General features: G+C 69.2%; 2 protein-coding genes across 7 annotated transcripts in view; one reads left to right on the top strand and one right to left on the bottom strand.

Moving 5' to 3' along the window:
• LOC104329134 (cyclic AMP-dependent transcription factor ATF-7) overlaps nucleotides 1-884 on the top strand; it is a 74,596-nt gene extending 73,712 nt beyond the window's left edge. For 3 of the 4 annotated variants that reach the window (XM_075445666.1, XM_075445663.1, XM_075445667.1), the window contains 2 exons: nucleotides 163-257; nucleotides 658-882. In XM_075445666.1, coding sequence (XP_075301781.1) covers nucleotides 163-257; nucleotides 658-840 — 278 coding nt within the window. In that variant the 3' untranslated portion in view covers nucleotides 841-882. Of the gene's footprint in view, nucleotides 1-162; nucleotides 258-657 lie in introns of all 4 variants that reach the window. The other variant, XM_075445665.1, reaches the window with a different exon arrangement.
• Nucleotides 212-14,662, bottom strand: TARBP2 (TARBP2 subunit of RISC loading complex). Of its 3 annotated transcripts, none has more exons than XM_075445678.1 (9): nucleotides 14,578-14,662; nucleotides 11,356-11,537; nucleotides 9,688-9,793; nucleotides 9,013-9,080; nucleotides 8,763-8,835; nucleotides 6,733-6,850; nucleotides 6,513-6,640; nucleotides 2,747-2,936; nucleotides 213-1,952 (listed from the first exon to the last, which is right to left on the bottom strand). In XM_075445678.1, the coding sequence occupies exons 1-9, from the start codon at nucleotides 14,611-14,613 to the stop codon at nucleotides 1,795-1,797; spliced, it is 1,059 nt and encodes a 352-aa protein (XP_075301793.1). In that variant the 5' UTR covers nucleotides 14,614-14,662; the 3' UTR covers nucleotides 213-1,794. The 3 variants fall into 3 exon arrangements, with proteins under 3 accessions (XP_075301795.1, XP_075301793.1, XP_075301796.1); XM_075445681.1 differs by lacking the exon at nucleotides 14,578-14,662 and adding an exon at nucleotides 12,882-12,966 and having other exon boundaries at nucleotides 214-1,952; nucleotides 8,990-9,097; XM_075445680.1 differs by lacking the exons at nucleotides 9,688-9,793; nucleotides 11,356-11,537; nucleotides 14,578-14,662 and having other exon boundaries at nucleotides 212-1,952; nucleotides 9,013-9,091.
• Nucleotides 14,663-15,759: the final 1,097 nt, after the last annotated feature.

The raw sequence follows: 15,759 nt of genomic DNA, 5'->3' as shown, positions 1-15,759 counted from the left end.
CTGCTGCTGCTGCTGGCGGGGACCCTGCGGGCGGCCCGCGGCTGCCCCGCGCCCCCCGGCCCGGCCCCGGTGAGCCCCGCGGCGCTGGGCAGCTGGGGGGGGGGGAAGGGGGTCGCCCCCGGCGCTGCCGTGACCCCCCCCTTGTCCCACCCCTCCCCGCAGGTCGCCGCCGCCCCCCCGGGGCCCCCCCCCGCCGCCGCCCTGGGCGCGCTGCTCCGCTCCCTCCGCAGCCCGGCCCCCCCCGGGCCGCCGCAGAGGTGAGCGGGGGGGACCGGGGGGGACCCCGGGGGTACCCAGCGGTGGGGAAGGATCCGGGGGGGGCGGGGGCCGGGCCGGTGCGGGGACGGGGGGGGTCCCCGAGAGTGTCCGTCTGTCCACAAACGTCCCGCGTCCGTCTGTCTGTCCTTGTCTGTCCGTCTGTCTGTCCATCCCGTGTCCATCTGTCCGTCCCTGTCTGTCCGTCCCGTGTCCGTCTGTCCCTGTCCGTCTGTCCATCCCGCGTCCGTCTGTCCCTGTCCGTCCGCTGTCCCCGTGTCCATGGCACCAAGTCTGTCCCCTTCCCGCCTGTCCGTCCGCGGCCACCCAGCCCTGCCTGTCCCGTGTCCGTCTGTCCGTCCGTCCGTCCGTCCCAGCCAGCGCCGCGCTGTCCCCGGGCAGGTTGGGGCAGGGGCCGCAGGGGGGGTCCCCGGCCCAGCTCAGCCCCCGCAGCTGGGACCCTCCGGCCGCCCCGTTCTGGATCATGGCGACGCCGCAGCGCTTCGGCCGCCGCCGCTGAGCGTCCGTCCGTCCGTCCTGCCGGCCATCTGTCCGTCGTCTGTCCGTCCTGGGAGCCGTCCGTGAGTCCCTCCGTCCGTCCGTCCGTGGGTCCACCCGACACCCAATAAACTGGTGCCAGTCGTCCCCCCCCGACCGCTCACTCTGGTTTTGCACCCAGGGCGCAGGGGCTGGGGGGGGTGAGGGGGGATTTGGGGGGGTGAGGGGGGGGTGAGGGGTTGGTGGTGGGGGGGACCCGGCCCCTTTCTGCCCCCCAACACCCCCCAACTGCCCCCCCAAACAGACACCAACGCCGGAAGTTTACAAACCCCCCCAGCTTTATTCGCAGGGGGTGGCTGGCGCCTGGGACCCCCCCTCGCCCCCGGCGCTGGGCTCTGTCCGGGCTCCGTCGGGGGGGGGGTTGGGGGGGGGGTGGGGCTGCATGTCCGTCTGTCTGTCAGCGTGTCCGTCCGTCCGTCCGTCTGCCCGCGGGGCCGGGGTGTCTGTGGGAGGGTCCGGGTGGGTGCAGGCGCCCACCCAGAGCTCCCGCTCGCTGCGTCCAGGGCTCCATCTGTCCGTGGGTCTGTCCAGGGGTCCAGGGGTCCATCCGTGGGTCCGTGGGTCTGTCCAGGGGTCCGGGGGTCCATCCGTGGGTCCGTGGGTCTGTCCGTGGGTCTGTCCAGGGGTCTGGGGCTCCATCCATGGGTCCGTGGGTCTGTCCATGGGTCGGTCCAGGGGTCCATCCATGGGTCCGTGGGTCTGTCCGTGGTTCTGTCCAGGGGTCCAGGGGTCCATCCATGGGTCCGTGGGTCTGTCCGTGGGTCTGTCCAGGGGTCTGGGGGTCCATCTGTGGGTCTGTGGGTCCGTCCAGGGGTCTGTCCAGGGGCGTGTCTGTGGGTCCGTCCAGGTGTCTGTCCAGGGGTCCGTCCATGGGTCTGTTCGTGGGTCCAGGGGTCCGGCCGTGGGTCTGTCCAGGGGTCCGTCCGTGGGTCCGCCCGGGGGCTGGGGGTCCGTCCGGGGGTCCGTCCGGGGGCCGGGGGGTCACTTGCCCCCCGCCATGATGCGCAGGTACTGGAGGGCGTTGCGGGCGGCCTGGGCGCGGGCGCCGTCGCGGGAGGGGGCCGCGCCGTGGCACACCGTGGCCGGCTGCGTCGACAGCTCCACCAGGCACTGGTGCAGCCCGCTGAGGCTCAGCGCGTCTGGGGGGGCACGGGGGGGGGCACGGTCAGCCCAGAGCCCCCCCCCACCGCACCCACGAGCCCGGCGCTGGGGCACCCACGGGGCTGGGGGGTGCCCAGAGGTGGAGACACCTCCCCCAGACCCCCCAATCCCAGAGCTGGGGCACCCACAGGGCTGGGAAGGGTGCCCAGGGGCCAAGACCCCCCCCCACCAGACCCTCCCAATCCTGGCGCTGGGGCACCCATGGGGCTGGGGGGTGCCCAGAGGGGGAGACACCCCCCCCCCCCCCAAATCCCACTGCTGGGGCACCCACGGGGCTGGAGGGGGGCCCAGAGGCCAAGACTCCCCCCCAGACCCCCCCCCAAACCCAGAGCTGGGGCACCCATGGGGCTGGGGAGGGCCCAGAGACAGTGACCCCGCTCCAGACCCCCCCTGAACCCGGTGCTGGTGCACCCACGGAGCTGGGGAGTGTCCAGAGGTGGAGACCCCCCCCTCCCTGATCCCCCCCCACACTGGGGCACCCACAGGGCTGGGGGGTGCCCAGAGGCAGAGACCCCCCTCCAGTCCCCCCCCCCCGAACCCGGTGCTGGGGCACCCATGGAGCTGGGGAGTGCCCAGAGGTGGAGACCCCCTCCAATCCCAACACTGGGGCACCCACGGGGCCCAGGGGTGCCCAGAGGTGGAGACCCCCCCCAATCCCAACACTGGGGCACCCACGGGGCCCAGGGGTGCCCAGAGGTGGAGACCCCCCCCACCCTCCCCGACCCCCCCCGCCCACGCTGGGGCGCCCAGGGGGCCGGGGGGGCCCGCTCACCGATGTCGAGGTAGCTGATGGCGAAGCTCTGCTCCTGGGAGAGCTCCTGCAGCAGGGCGCAGGCCCCGGCGCCCGTGGGTGCTGGCGGGTGCCGCCGCAGCTGCACCATCTTCTCGCCCGCCGAGTTGCGCAGCGAGTCCCACGTGCAGCCGGGCGCGCGGCCCCGCAGCCCCTCCAGCCGGGGGCCCGCCTGCGGGGACGGGGCGCTGGGGGGGCAGCCCACCCCCCCGGGGGGCACCCGGACTGCCCCCGGGGACAGGGGGGCTCGGGCACCACCCAGGCTCCCATGCAGGGACACCCCGGGGAGAGGGGGGCTCAGGGACCACCCAGGAACCAATACAAGGACACCCGAGGGACATGGGGGGGCTCGGGGACCACCCAGACACCCCAGGGACACCCAAAGGACAGGGGGGGCTCAGGGACACCCCAGGAACCCGTACAAGGACACCCGCGGGACATGGGGGGGCTCGGGGACCACCCAGACACCCAAGAGACATGGGGGGGCTCAGGGACCACCCAGACACCCCAGGGACACCCGAAGAACAGGGGGGGCTCAGGGACACCCCAGGAACCTGTACAGGGACACCCCAGGGACATGGGGGGGCTCGGGGACCACCCAGACACCCCAGGGACACCCCACGGACACAGAGGGGCTGAGGGACCCCCTAGACACCCATGGGATGGGGGGGGCTTAGGGACCACCCAGACACCCATATAAGGACACCCAAGGGACACCAGGGGGCACAGGGACTCCCCAGATACCCGTGCAGGGACATCCTGGGGACACAGGGGGGCTCGGGGACCACCCAGACACCCAAGGGACACAGGGGGGCTCGAGGACCCCCCAGACACCCGTGCAGGGGCACAGGGGGGCTCAGGGACCACCCAGACAGGGACACCCAAGGGACATGGGGGGAGTTGGGGACCCCCCAGGCACCCATGGGACAGGGGGACTCGGGGACCACCCAGGCACCCGTGCAGGGACACCGAGGGACTGGGGGGGCTCAGGGACCACCCAGACACCCAAGGCACAGGGGGTCTCGTGGACCCTCTGAACGCCGCCGTGGGGACCCCCCCCCAGGGAGCACCAGGACCCCCGAGCGGGGGCACCCTCAAGTACAGGGGCTCAGGGACCACAGGGACCCTACGTGGGGACACCCTGGCGCCAAGGGGACTTGGGGACCCCCTTGTGGGGGCCACGCCAGGAATGTGGGGGCTTGGGGACTGCGGGACCCCCCCAGTTCAGGGACCCTCCGTGGGGACCCCACCCACCCAAGGACCTGAAATCCAGAGGGTCCCCCCGACCCAGGGAGGACCGGGGGGTCTCTTGGGTGTCCCCCTGCCCTACTGAAACAGGGGGTACAGAGGCGCCCGTGCCCCCCACTGACCCCGAGGGTGCCTGTGTCCCCCCCGTTAACCCCCTGGGGTGCCCCTGTCCCCCCCCCATTAACCTCCCGGGGTGACCTTGGGGTGCCTGTGTCCCTCATTAACCCCTTGGGGTGACCTTGGGGTGCCCATGTCCCCTGATAACCCCTCAGGGTCACCCTGGGGTGCCCGAGCCCCCCCCAATCACCCCTCAGGGTGCCTGTGTCCCCTGTTAACCCCTCAGGGTCACCCTGGGGTGCCTGGGTCCCCCCGATCACCCCTTGGGGTGCCCGAGTCCCCTGTTAACCCCTCAGGGTGCCCTCGGGGTGCCCGTGTCCCCTGTTAACCCCTCAGGGTGCCCTCAGGGTGCCCGAGTGCCCCCCAATCACCCCCCAGGGCGCCTGTGTCCCTTGTTAACCCCTCAGGGTGCCCGTGTCCCCTGCTAACCCCTCAGGGCCACCTTGGGGTGACTATGTGCCCCCCCCATGACCCCATGGGGTTCCCATGTCCCCTGCTAACCCCTCAGGGCCACCCTGGGGTGCCTGTCCCCCCCCCAGTGACCCCTCGGGGTGCCCATGTCCCCTGCTAACCCCTCAGGGCCACCCTGGGGTGCCTGTCCCCCCTCCCAGTGACCCCTCGGGGTGCCCATGTCCCCTGCTAACCCCTCAGGGCCACCCTGGGGTGCCTGTCCCCCCCCCAGTGACCCCTCGGGGTGCCCATGTCCCCTGCTAACCCCTCAGGGCCACCCTGGGGTGCCTGTCCCCCCTCCCAGTGACCCCTCGGGGTGCCCATGTCCCCTGCTAACCCCTCAGGGCCACCCTGGGGTGCCTGTCCCCCCCCCCAGTGACCCCTCGGGGTGCCCATGTCCCCTGCTAACCCCTCAGGGCCACCCTGGGGTGCCTGTCCCCCCCCCCAGTGACCCCTCGGGGTGCCCATGTCCCCTGCTAACCCCTCAGGGCCACCCTGGGGTGCCTGTCCCCCCCCCCAGTGACCCCGTGGGGTGCCCATGTCCCCTGCTAACCCCTCAGGGCCACCCTGGGGTGCCTGTCCCCCCCCCCCAGTGACCCCTCGGGGTGCCCATGTCCCCTGCTAACCCCTCAGGGCCACCCTGGGGTGCCTGTCCCCCCCCCCAGTGACCCCTCGGGGTGCCCATGTCCCCTGCTAACCCCTCAGGGCCACCCTGGGGTGCCTGTCCCCCCTCCCAGTGACCCCTCGGGGTGCCCATGTCCCCTGCTAACCCCTCAGGGCCACCCTGGGGTGCCTGTCCCCCCCCCCAGTGACCCCTCGGGGTGCCCATGTCCCCTGCTAACCCCTCAGGGCCACCCTGGGGTGCCTGTCCCCCCCCCCCAGTGACCCCGTGGGGTGCCCATGTCCCCTGCTAACCCCTCAGGGCCACCCTGGGGTGCCTGTCCCCCCCCCAGTGACCCCTCGGGGTGCCCATGTCCCCTGCTAACCCCTCAGGGCCACCCTGGGGTGCCTGTCCCCCCCCCCAGTGACCCCTCGGGGTGCCCATGTCCCCTGCTAACCCCTCAGGGCCACCCTGGGGTGCCTGTCCCCCCCCCCAGTGACCCCTCGGGGTGCCCATGTCCCCTGCTAACCCCTCAGGGCCACCCTGGGGTGCCTGTCCCCCCCCCCCAGTGACCCCTCGGGGTGCCCATGTCCCCTGCTAACCCCTCAGGGCCACCCTGGGGTGCCTGTCCCCCCCCCCATGACCCCGTGGGGTGCCCATGTCCCCTGCTAACCCCTCAGGGCCACCCTGGGGTGCCTGTCCCCCCCCCCAGTGACCCCTCGGGGTGCCCATGTCCCCTGCTAACCCCTCAGGGCCACCCTGGGGTGCCTGTCCCCCCCCCCAGTGACCCCTCGGGGTGCCCATGTCCCCTGCTAACCCCTCAGGGCCACCCTGGGGTGCCTGTCCCCCCCCCATGACCCCGTGGGGTGCCCATGTCCCCTGCTAACCCCTCAGGGCCACCCTGGGGTGCCTGTCCCCCCCCCCAGTGACCCCTCGGGGTGCCCATGTCCCCTGCTAACCCCTCAGGGCCACCCTGGGGTGCCTGTCCCCCCCCCATGACCCCGTGGGGTGCCCATGTCCCCTGCTAACCCCTCAGGGCCACCCTGGGGTGCCTGTCCCCCCCCCCATGACCCCGTGGGGTGCCCATGTCCCCTGCTAACCCCTCAGGGCCACCCTGGGGTGCCTGTCCCCCCCCCCCAGTGACCCCTCGGGGTGCCCATGTCCCCTGCTAACCCCTCAGGGCCACCCTGGGGTGCCTGTCCCCCCCCCCAGTGACCCCTCAGGGTGCCCATGTCCCCTGCTAACCCCTCAGGGCCACCCTGGGGTGCCTGTCCCCCCCCGGTGACCCCCCGGGGTGCCCGTGTCCCCCGCCAGCCGCTCGCTGCCCGGTACCATGGAGAACTGGTCCTCCTCCACCTCGGCCTCGCTGCCCTCCCGCGGCTCCATGGGGACGTTGTGGATCCGCACCAGCATCTTGGCGGCCGCGTTGCGCTTCGCCAGCTTCTTGGAGGTGCCGCTGCCTGCGCCCAGGGGACGAGGGACACCCAGGTGAGCCTGGCACCCCGTCCTGCGTCCCCCCCCCGAACCCCCCGGGGGGTCCCCGGCCCCGTACCGATCTCCACGAAGCGCTCCACGCGACACGTCATGGTGAACTCCTTGCGATGCGCCGGCCCCGACTCCTGCGTCACCGTGTACTCGGGCAGGCGCCAGCCCTTCTGCACCACCAGCTCCTGGGGGGGGACACACAACGAGGGGGGGGTCTGGGGAGGGCAGGGCCGCGGCCGCCCCCCGAAATGGGGAGAGCCATCCCCCAGCTGGGCAGGGCCAGCCCCAAAATGGGTCACCTGCCCCCAAAATGAGGATAACCGCCCACAAAATGGGGATAACCGTCCCCAAAATGGGTCCGCTGTCTCCAAAACAGGGATAAGCGGCCCCAAAATTGGGATAACCATCCCCAAAATGGGGATAACCGTCCCCAAAATGGGTCCACTGGCCCCAAAACGGGGATAACTGGCCCCAAAATGGGGATAACTGGCCCCAAAATGGGGATAACCACCCCCAAAATGGGGATAACCACCCCCAAAATGGGTCCACTGTCTCCAAAACAGGGATAACCGGCCCCAAAATTGGGATAACCATCCCCAAAATGGGTCCACTGGGCCCAAAGCGGGGATAACTGGCCCCAAAATGGGGATAACTGGCCCCAAAATGGGGATAACCATCCCCAAAATGGGTCCGCTGTCTCCAAAACAGGGATAACCGGCCCCAAAATTGGGATAACTATCCCCAAAATGGGTATAACCACCCCCAAAACTGGGATAACCGGCCCCAAAATGGGGATAACCACCCCCAAAATGGGGATAACCACCCCCAAAATGGGTCCGCTGTCTCCAAAACAGGGATAACCGGCCCCAAAATTGGGATAACTATCCCCAAAATGGGGATAACCGTCCCCAAAATGGGTCCACTGGCCCCAAAACGGGTCCACTGGCCCCAAAAAGGGGATAACTGGCCCCAAAATGGGGATAACCACCCCCAAAATGGGGATAACCACCCCCAAAATGGGTCCGCTGTCTCCAAAACAGGGATAACCGGCCCCAAAATTGGGATAACCACCCCCAAAATTGGGATAACCGGCCCCAAAATTGGGATAACCATCCCCAAAATGGGGATAACTGGCCCCAAAATGGGGATAACCATCCCCAAAATGGGTCCGCTGTCTCCAAAACAGGGATAACCGGCCCCAAAATTGGGATAACTATCCCCAAAATGGGTATAACCACCCCCAAAATTGGGATAACCGGCCCCAAAATTGGGATAACCATCCCCAAAATGGGTCCACTGGCCCCAAAACGGGGATAACTGGCCCCAAAAAGGGGATAACTGGCCCCAAAATGGGTCCACTGGCCCCAAAACGGGGATAACTGGCCCCAAAATTGGGATAACTGGCTCCAAAATGGGGATAACCACCCCCAAAATTGGGATAACCGTCCCCAAAATGGGGATAACCACCCCCAAAATGGGGATAACCGTCCCCAGAATGGGTCCACTGGCCCCAAAACGGGGATAACTGGCCCCAAAATGGGGATAACCATCCCCAAAATGGGGATAACCGTCCCCAAAATGGGTCCACTGGCCCCAAAACGGGGATAACTGGCCCTAAAATTGGGATAACCAGCCCCAAAATGGGTCCACTGGCCCCAAAATGGGGATAACTGGCCCCAAAATTGGGATAACCACCCCCAAAATGGGTCCATCATCCCCAAAACAGGGACAACTGGCATTAAAATGGGGTAACTACCCCCAAATTGGGTATAACCGCCCCCAAAATGGGAAAAACTGTGCCCAAAATGGGGATAACTGTGCCCAAAATGGGTCCACTGGCCCCAAAACGGGGGTAACCGGCCCCAAAACGGGGGTAACCGGCCCCAAATGCCCAAGAGCCCCCCGAGCTGCGCAGAGGCAGCCCCCAAGGGTCATCGCCACCCCCAAAATGGGTAAGGTCACCCCCAAAGCAGCATGCCCCCCCCCCCCCGGATAGGGAGCGGACCCCCTCATCACCCCCAAACTGGGGCCGGGCACCGAGCCGGGGGGGGGGGGCCCACGTCCCCCCCGTCCCCCCCGCCCCGTGGTGTCACCCACCTGCAGAGCCCCCACGGGGTTACACTCCGACTGGGGGGGGGCCACGGGCGTCTTCATCTCCAGGGGGGTGCCCCTGCGTGGGGCAGGGGGGCGCGGCGTGAGGGGGGGGCCGCTCAGAGCCCCCCCATGCCAGGCCCCCCAGGCTGAGGAGGCAAGGAGGCGTAACGGGGTGCCGGGAGCTGAGGGTTTGGGGGGGATCGGTGCTCCCCCCAGCCCAGCCCCGGCACGTGGGTGCCCCCCACCCCGTTACCTGGGCGAGGGGGGGGGGCACGGCGGGTGCCAGGGGGGCGGCTGCGGGGCCGAGCTCAGCCAGGGGCTCTGGGGGGAAAGGAGAGCTTGGGGATAAAAGGTGAGACGTTAACACCCCAGCGGGCCCCCCCAAACCACCCTCCACGGCCCCCCCCGTGCACCCCCAGCCCCCCAAATCCTGCCAGGCACCCCCAGGCCCCTGGGCATCCCCAATTCTCTTGGCACCCCCTAAGACACCCCTAACCCCCGCCCCCCATGCACCCCTGGGCCCACCCTGGGCACCCCCAGACCAGCCTGGGTACCCTCACTCCCCCCCCCCCGGACACCCCCAAATCCCTTGGGATGCCCAACCCCCTCGGCATCCCCCAATCACCCTGGGTACCCCCAAACTCCCCTGGGTGCCCTCAACCCCCCCCAGACTCACCAGGCCTGGGTGTCCAGCACCCCTGGGTACCCCCAGACCGCCTGGGCACCCCCCCACCGCCCCCCAGACCACCCCAAACTTCCCCCAGCACCTCCCGGACACGCTCAGTGCCCTCCCCTGTGCACCCAGCACCCCTCACACCCCCCCCAGCTCCCTCCAAGCCCATCCTGCGCTGCACCCCGACCCCCACCTGGACCCCCCCAGCACCCTGGGGACCCCCCCCGGCACCCTGGGGACCCCGTCCCCCGTCACCTGGGCTCCTCGGGGGTGGTGGGCTCCAGCATGTCCCCCCCTTTCAGCAGCTTCAGGGCCACCTCTGCCGCTTTGTGCTTCGCCGCCTTCTTGCTGGGCCCCTGCCCTGGGGGAGCCGGGGGCTGAGTGGGGTGGGGGGACGCCTGGGGCCCCCCTAAACCCAACGCAGACCACGGGCTGCGGGCAGGGCTGCCATGGCCCAGGGGTTGGGGTCCCGGGGGATCTCTCTGCCATAAGCCCGGCAGCAGGGCGCCAGGGGGTCCCCGAGTGTCCCAGGCGCGGGGGTCCCAGGGGATCCCTCACCAGGACCCACTTTTTGGGGTCTCAGGGGATCCCCAGGCATCAGGGTCCTAAGAGATCCCCCACCAGGACCAACTTTTTTGGGGTCCCAAGGGTTCCCCGAGTCTCCCAGGCATCGGGGTCCCGGGCGATCCCCCACCAGCCCCTGCATTTTTAGGGATCCCAGGGGATCCCCCACCACAATCCACTTTTTTAGGGTCCCTGGGCATTCCAGGTATCAGGATCCTAGGCAGCCCCCACCAGGAAGCAATTTTTGGGGGTCCCAAGGGATCCCTGAGTCCCTCAAGCATCGGGATCCCAAGCAATCCCCCACCAGCACCCACTTTTGGGGATTCCAAGTATCCCAAGCATCGGGATCCCAAGTGATCCCCCACCAGCACACACTTTTGGGGGTCCCAAGGGATCCCAAGTATCCCAAGCAACAGGATCCCAAGCGACTCCCCACCCAGCACCCACTTCTGGAGGTCCCAAGGGATCCCAAGTATCCCAAGCATCAGGATCCCCAGCAATCCCCCGCCCACCACCCACTTTTTTGGGGATCCCAAGGGATCCCAAGTGTCCCCAGCATCAGGACCCCAAGCAATCCCCCACCAGCACCCACTTTTGGAGGATCCCAAGCATCGAGATCCCAGGTGATCCCCCACCAGCACCCACTTCTGGGGATCCCAAGTATCCCAGGCATCGGGATCCCAAGTGATCCCCCACCAGCACCCATTTTTTTGGGGATCCCAAGGGATCCCAAGTGTCCCAAGCATCGGGATCCCAGGCGATCCCCCACCAGCACCCACTTTTGGGGATCCCAAGTATCTGAAGCATCGGGACCCCAAGTGATCCCCCACCAGCACCCACTTTTGGGGGATCCCAAGCATCAAGATCCCAGGCGATCCCTCACCAGCACCCACTTTTGGGGATCCCAAGTGTCCCAAGCATCGGGACCCCAAGCAATCCCCCACCAGGACCCACTTTTGGGGGTCCCAAGGGATCTAAAGTATCCCAAGCATCAGGATCCCAAGCAATCCCCCACCAGGACCCACTTTTGGGGGATCCCAAGCATCAAGATGCCAGGCGATCCCCCACCAGCACCCACTTTTGGGGGTCCCAAGGGATCTAAAGTATCCCAAGCATCAGGATCCCAAGCAGTCCCCCACCAGCACCCACTTTTTTGGGGATCCCAGGGGATCTCCCCACCACCACACCCACCTGTAGGGCTCCTCCAGCACATCCCCACCACCCTGGGGACAATCCCCGCGTCCCCACTGTCCCCCTCCACGTCCCCCACCCCTCATCCCCACCCCGGCGCGGGGCCCGCGCCGGGGTGGGGATGAGGGGTGGGGGACAGCCTGGCCACGGAGAGTGTCGGGGACCCACCGGTGCAGCTGATGTCCCCAACGGTGACACGGAAGGTGAAGTTGGGCTGGTGGGCCTGGCCCTCGGCCTTCAGGAGGTCGTAGCCGGGGGTCTTCCCTATGCGAGTGCCATACTCCTGCAGCAGGCTGATGGGCGTCTTCCCGGGGTTGGCGGCCAGCATCTGCTCCAGGCTGGGGACAGGGCTGTCACCAGCCCCAGGAGGGGTCAGAGGGGACCGAGGGGGGGAAACAGGGGACAGGGGTGGCACTGCCATGTAGCCTGGGGAAACAGGGACAGGGGTGGCACCAGCATCTAGCATGGGGACTTTGGTGGCATCACCAGACGGCACGGGGACATGGGGACAGGGGTGGCACCGCCACACGGCACGGGGAGAGGGGTGGCACTGCCATGTAGCCTGGGGACACAGGGACAGGGCTGCCACCAACATACAGTGCGGGGACATGGGGACAGGGCTGTCACCTGCCCAAGGAGGTGTCAGAGGGGACTGGCAAGGTGGGAATGCGGGGTGGTGGGAGAGGATGGCAGCGTGACAGAGCATGGGGACACGGCTGTCACCAGCCCCAGGAGGGGTCAGAGGGGACCGAGGGGGGGAAACAGGGGACACGGTTGGCACTGCCATGTAACATGGGGGCATAGGGACGGAGGTGGCATCACCACACAGCATTAGGACACAGGGACAGGGGTGGCACTGCCACATGGCATGGGGAGGTGGGGACAGAGATGGCATCACCACACAGCATTAGGACACAGGGACTGGGGTGGCACTACCACATGGCAAAGAGATGTGGGGACAGGGCTGTCCCCAGCCCCAGGAGGGGTCAGAGGGGACCAGTGAGGCAGGAAAGCGGGCTGGTGGGAGAGGATGGCAGTGTGACACAGCGTGGGGATGTGGGGACAGGGGTGGCATCACCACTCAGCATTAGGGTATGGGGACAGGGGTGGCACCAGCATGTAGCATGGGGACATGGGGACAGAAATGGCATCACCAGATGGCATGGGGACACAAGAACAGGGGTGGCACCGACAAACAGCACGGGGACACAGGGACAGGAGTGGCACTGCCCTGTAGTGTAGGGAGATGTGGATAGGGGTGGCAGCACCATGTGGCAATGGGAACTTGGGGACAGAATTGGCATCACCAGACGGCACGGGGACACGGGTGGCACCACCGAACACCGCGGGGACAGGGCTGGAGCCCCCCCTACAGCGTGGGGACACAGGGCCAGGCCTGTAGCCCACACCCCCACCCCAGGGCCCGCTAACCGGGAAGCCTGGCCTAGGCCCCAAACCACTCCCCGCCCCAGGGCCCGGTAACCGGGAGGCCTGGCCTAGGCCCCAAACCACCCCCCGCCTCAGGGCCCGGTAACCGAGAGGCCTGGCCTAGGCCTCAAACCCCCCCCCCCCCCCCCCCCGCCGTGAGGAGAGGAAGCGCTCCCGGTTTGGGAAGGGGGAGGATCCCGGTGTCTGGGGGTATCCCGGGATGGAGGGAGGGGGGTTAGGGGGTTATCCCGGGGTCTCTCCGGTACCTGGGGAAGCCGCCGCTCCGCCTGGCCCCGCCGCCCGCCCCCTCCTCGCTCATCCCCGCCGCGCTCCGTCCCGCCGCCCGCGCCGCCAGGGGGCGCCGGCGCCGCGCCCGCCGCGCCGCGCCGTGGGGCACGATGGGAAAGCGGGGCGCCGCGGGGGGGGTGTGGGAAACGTAGTCCGGCGAGGGGGCGGAGCGGCCGCTCCGCCCCCTCGCCGGACTACGTTTCCCACACCCCCCCGCGCTGGGAACGCTGGGAAGGTGGAGGACCCGTGGCTGCGCGGGTGGGGGTGTGCCTCAGTTTCCCCTTTCTGGACGGGGGTGGGGGGGATAAGGATGGAGAGGGGGCAGTGGAGGGGGACAGGGGGCCATGGTGGGGACAGGCGAGGTGGGATGGGGCCAGGCGGAGGGAGGGGACTGGGATGGGCAGGGAGCCATGGGTGAGGACAATGGGGACAGACGGGGTGGGATGGGGACAGAAGGACAGGGGGACAGGGATGGACAAGGGTCAGTGGATGGGGACAGGCAGGGTGGGATGGGGACAGACAGATGGGATGGGACAGGGACAGATAGACGGGGTGGGACAGGGATGGGCGGGGGTCAATGGATGGGGATGGGGACAGGCAGGGTGGCATGGGGACAGACGGACAGGGGGACTGATGGGGACGGACAGAGGGGACAGACGGACAGGCTGGGAGAGATGGGGACGGACAGGGACAGATGGGCAGGGTGGGACAGGGATGGACAGGGAGACATGGATGGGGACAGTGGGGACAGGTGGGGTGGCATGGGGACAGACAGGGACGGACAGACAGGATAGGACAGGGACAGGCAGGGGTCAGTGGATGGGGACGATGGGGACAGGTGGGATGGGATGGGGACAGACGGATGGGGGGACCGGTGGGGATGGACGGAGGGGACAGACTGGGATAGGCAGGGACAGACAGGATGGGACGGGGACAGACGGACGGGGTGGGACAGGGACGGACAGGGAGCCATGGATGGGGACAGTGGGGACAGGCAGGGTGGGACAGGGACAGACGGACGGGCTGGGAGAGATGGGGACAGCCAGGGACAGACGGACAGGATGGGCCAGGGATGGACAGGGGTCCGTGGATGGGGACAGATGGTGGGGACGTGGCGTGATGGGGACAGAGAGATGGGGTGGGACAGACGGAAACACGGGACAGGTGGACGGTGACAGGTGGGGACAGACAGGGTGGGACGGGGATGGGGACCGATGACTGGGACGGACGGACTGGGAGGGACGGGCAGTGACAGGGACAGGCCAGCGGTGACAATGGTCAGACTGGGACCGACTGGGACAGACAAGGAGCTGTGAGGACAAACGGACACCTGCACTGGGAGCACTGGGAATAGACTGGGAGCTCTGGGGACAGACTGGAAGCAGAAGGGACAGAGGGACAGCCCAGACTGGGAGCACTGGGAATAGACTGGGAGCACTGGGGACAAACTGGAAGCAGAAGGGACAGAGGGACAGCCCAGACTGGGAGCACTGGGAATAGACTGGGAGCACTGGGAAGAGACTGGGAGCAGAAGGGACAGAGGGAGACCCCAGACTGGGAGCACTGGGAAGAGACTGGAAGTGCTGGGAACAGACTGGGAGCATAGGGGACAGAGAGACACCCCAGACTGGGAGTACTGGAAGCAAACTGGAAGCACTGGGGATAGAATCACACCTGGACTGGGAGCACTGGGGACAGGCGGACACCCATACTGGGAGCACTGGGATTGAACTGGGACCCCCGTGTGGCACCGTGAGATACCAGGGGGTCCCAGTCCCGGTGCCCGGGGGGTCCCGGGGACACTGGGGGGTCCCGGTCCTGCTCCTGAGGGGGTCCCGGGGCCGGTCGGGGGGTCCCGGTGCTGCTGGGGGGGGTCCCGGTGCCGGTCGGGGGGTCCCGGTGCTGCTGGGGGGGGTCCCGGGGCCGGTCGAGGGGTCCCGGGGCCGGGGCCGGTCGGGGGGTCCCGGTGCTGCTGGGGGGGTCCCGGGGCCGGTCGGGGGATCCCGGGGCCGGTAGAGTGGTCCCGGTGCCGGTGCCGGTCGGGGGGTCCCGGGGCCCCTCTCCCGGTGCCGGCGGGGCCGGGGCGGGGCGGGGCGGGGCGGGGGGGGCGGGGCCTCGCCGAGCGCCGGGCGGGGCCGTTCCGCTCCGCTCGCCCTGACCGCGGCACCGGGCCCGGTACCGGCCCCGCCCCCGCCTGCACCGGCCCCGGCGGCAGCACCGGCAGCGCCGGGCAGGGGGCCCGGACCCCCAGGTACGGCGGGGGAGGGGGGCGGGGGGGGGACGGGGGGGGGGTAGGACCAGGGATGAGGCCGGGATGGGGGGGTGGGGTCACGTGCTCCCCTCCCCCACCCCTGGGTCCCCCCCGGCGGAGCGGGCCCAAAGCGGGGGGGGGGCGGGCATCCTCCCCTCCCCCCTCCCGGACGCCTGGGTCCCCCCCCCCGCCGGGGGCGCGTGGGAGGGGGGGCCTTGCACGCGCGTGGGCAGCTCCTCTGCACCCGTGGGACCCCCCCACACCCCCCCCCCGTGCTTGCACCCCCGTGGACACGCGTGGGCCCCCCCCCGCGCCTTGCACACCCGTGTGCAACGCCTGCAGGTGCGGGCGGGCAGTGCGTGGCCCCTGACACGCGTGGGCCCCCCTCCCCCCCGCACGCGCGTGCACGCCCCTGCGCGTGGGCGCGCCCCTCGCGCGCGTGGGAGCCCCCCCCCCCCCTTATGCGCGTGCACGCACCCCCGCGCGGGTCTGCACCCCCCGTCCCCCCCCCCCGCGGGCCTTTGCACCTGCTTGCACGCGCGTGTTCCCCTCCCCCCCCCGGACCCCTCCCCTGTCGCGACAGGGCGTCGTGTCCCGACATGCCG

The sequence above is a fragment of the Opisthocomus hoazin genome, chromosome 32 (genome assembly GCF_030867145.1).
Source record: "Opisthocomus hoazin isolate bOpiHoa1 chromosome 32, bOpiHoa1.hap1, whole genome shotgun sequence".
NCBI classification, from domain to species: Eukaryota; Metazoa; Chordata; class Aves; order Opisthocomiformes; family Opisthocomidae; genus Opisthocomus; species Opisthocomus hoazin.
The sequence above is the reverse complement of the archived record's forward strand: the minus strand, read 5'-3'. Positions and strand labels throughout refer to the sequence as shown.

What these genes read in the sequence shown, in the direction of transcription:
- TARBP2 (XM_075445681.1), bottom strand. Translation starts at nt 12,934, where the DNA reads ATGAGCGAGGAGGGGGCGGGCGGCGGGGCCAGGCGGAGCGGCGGCTTC. An exon ending in GGAGCGCTTCGTGGAGATCG is followed by an intron (nt 6,641 to 6,732) that starts GTACGGGGCCGG and finishes CCCTGGGCGCAG; the next exon opens with GCAGCGGCACCTCCAAGAAG. An exon ending in AGGAGGACCAGTTCTCCATG is followed by an intron (nt 2,937 to 6,512) that starts GTACCGGGCAGC and finishes CCGTCCCCGCAG; the next exon opens with GCGGGCCCCCGGCTGGAGGG.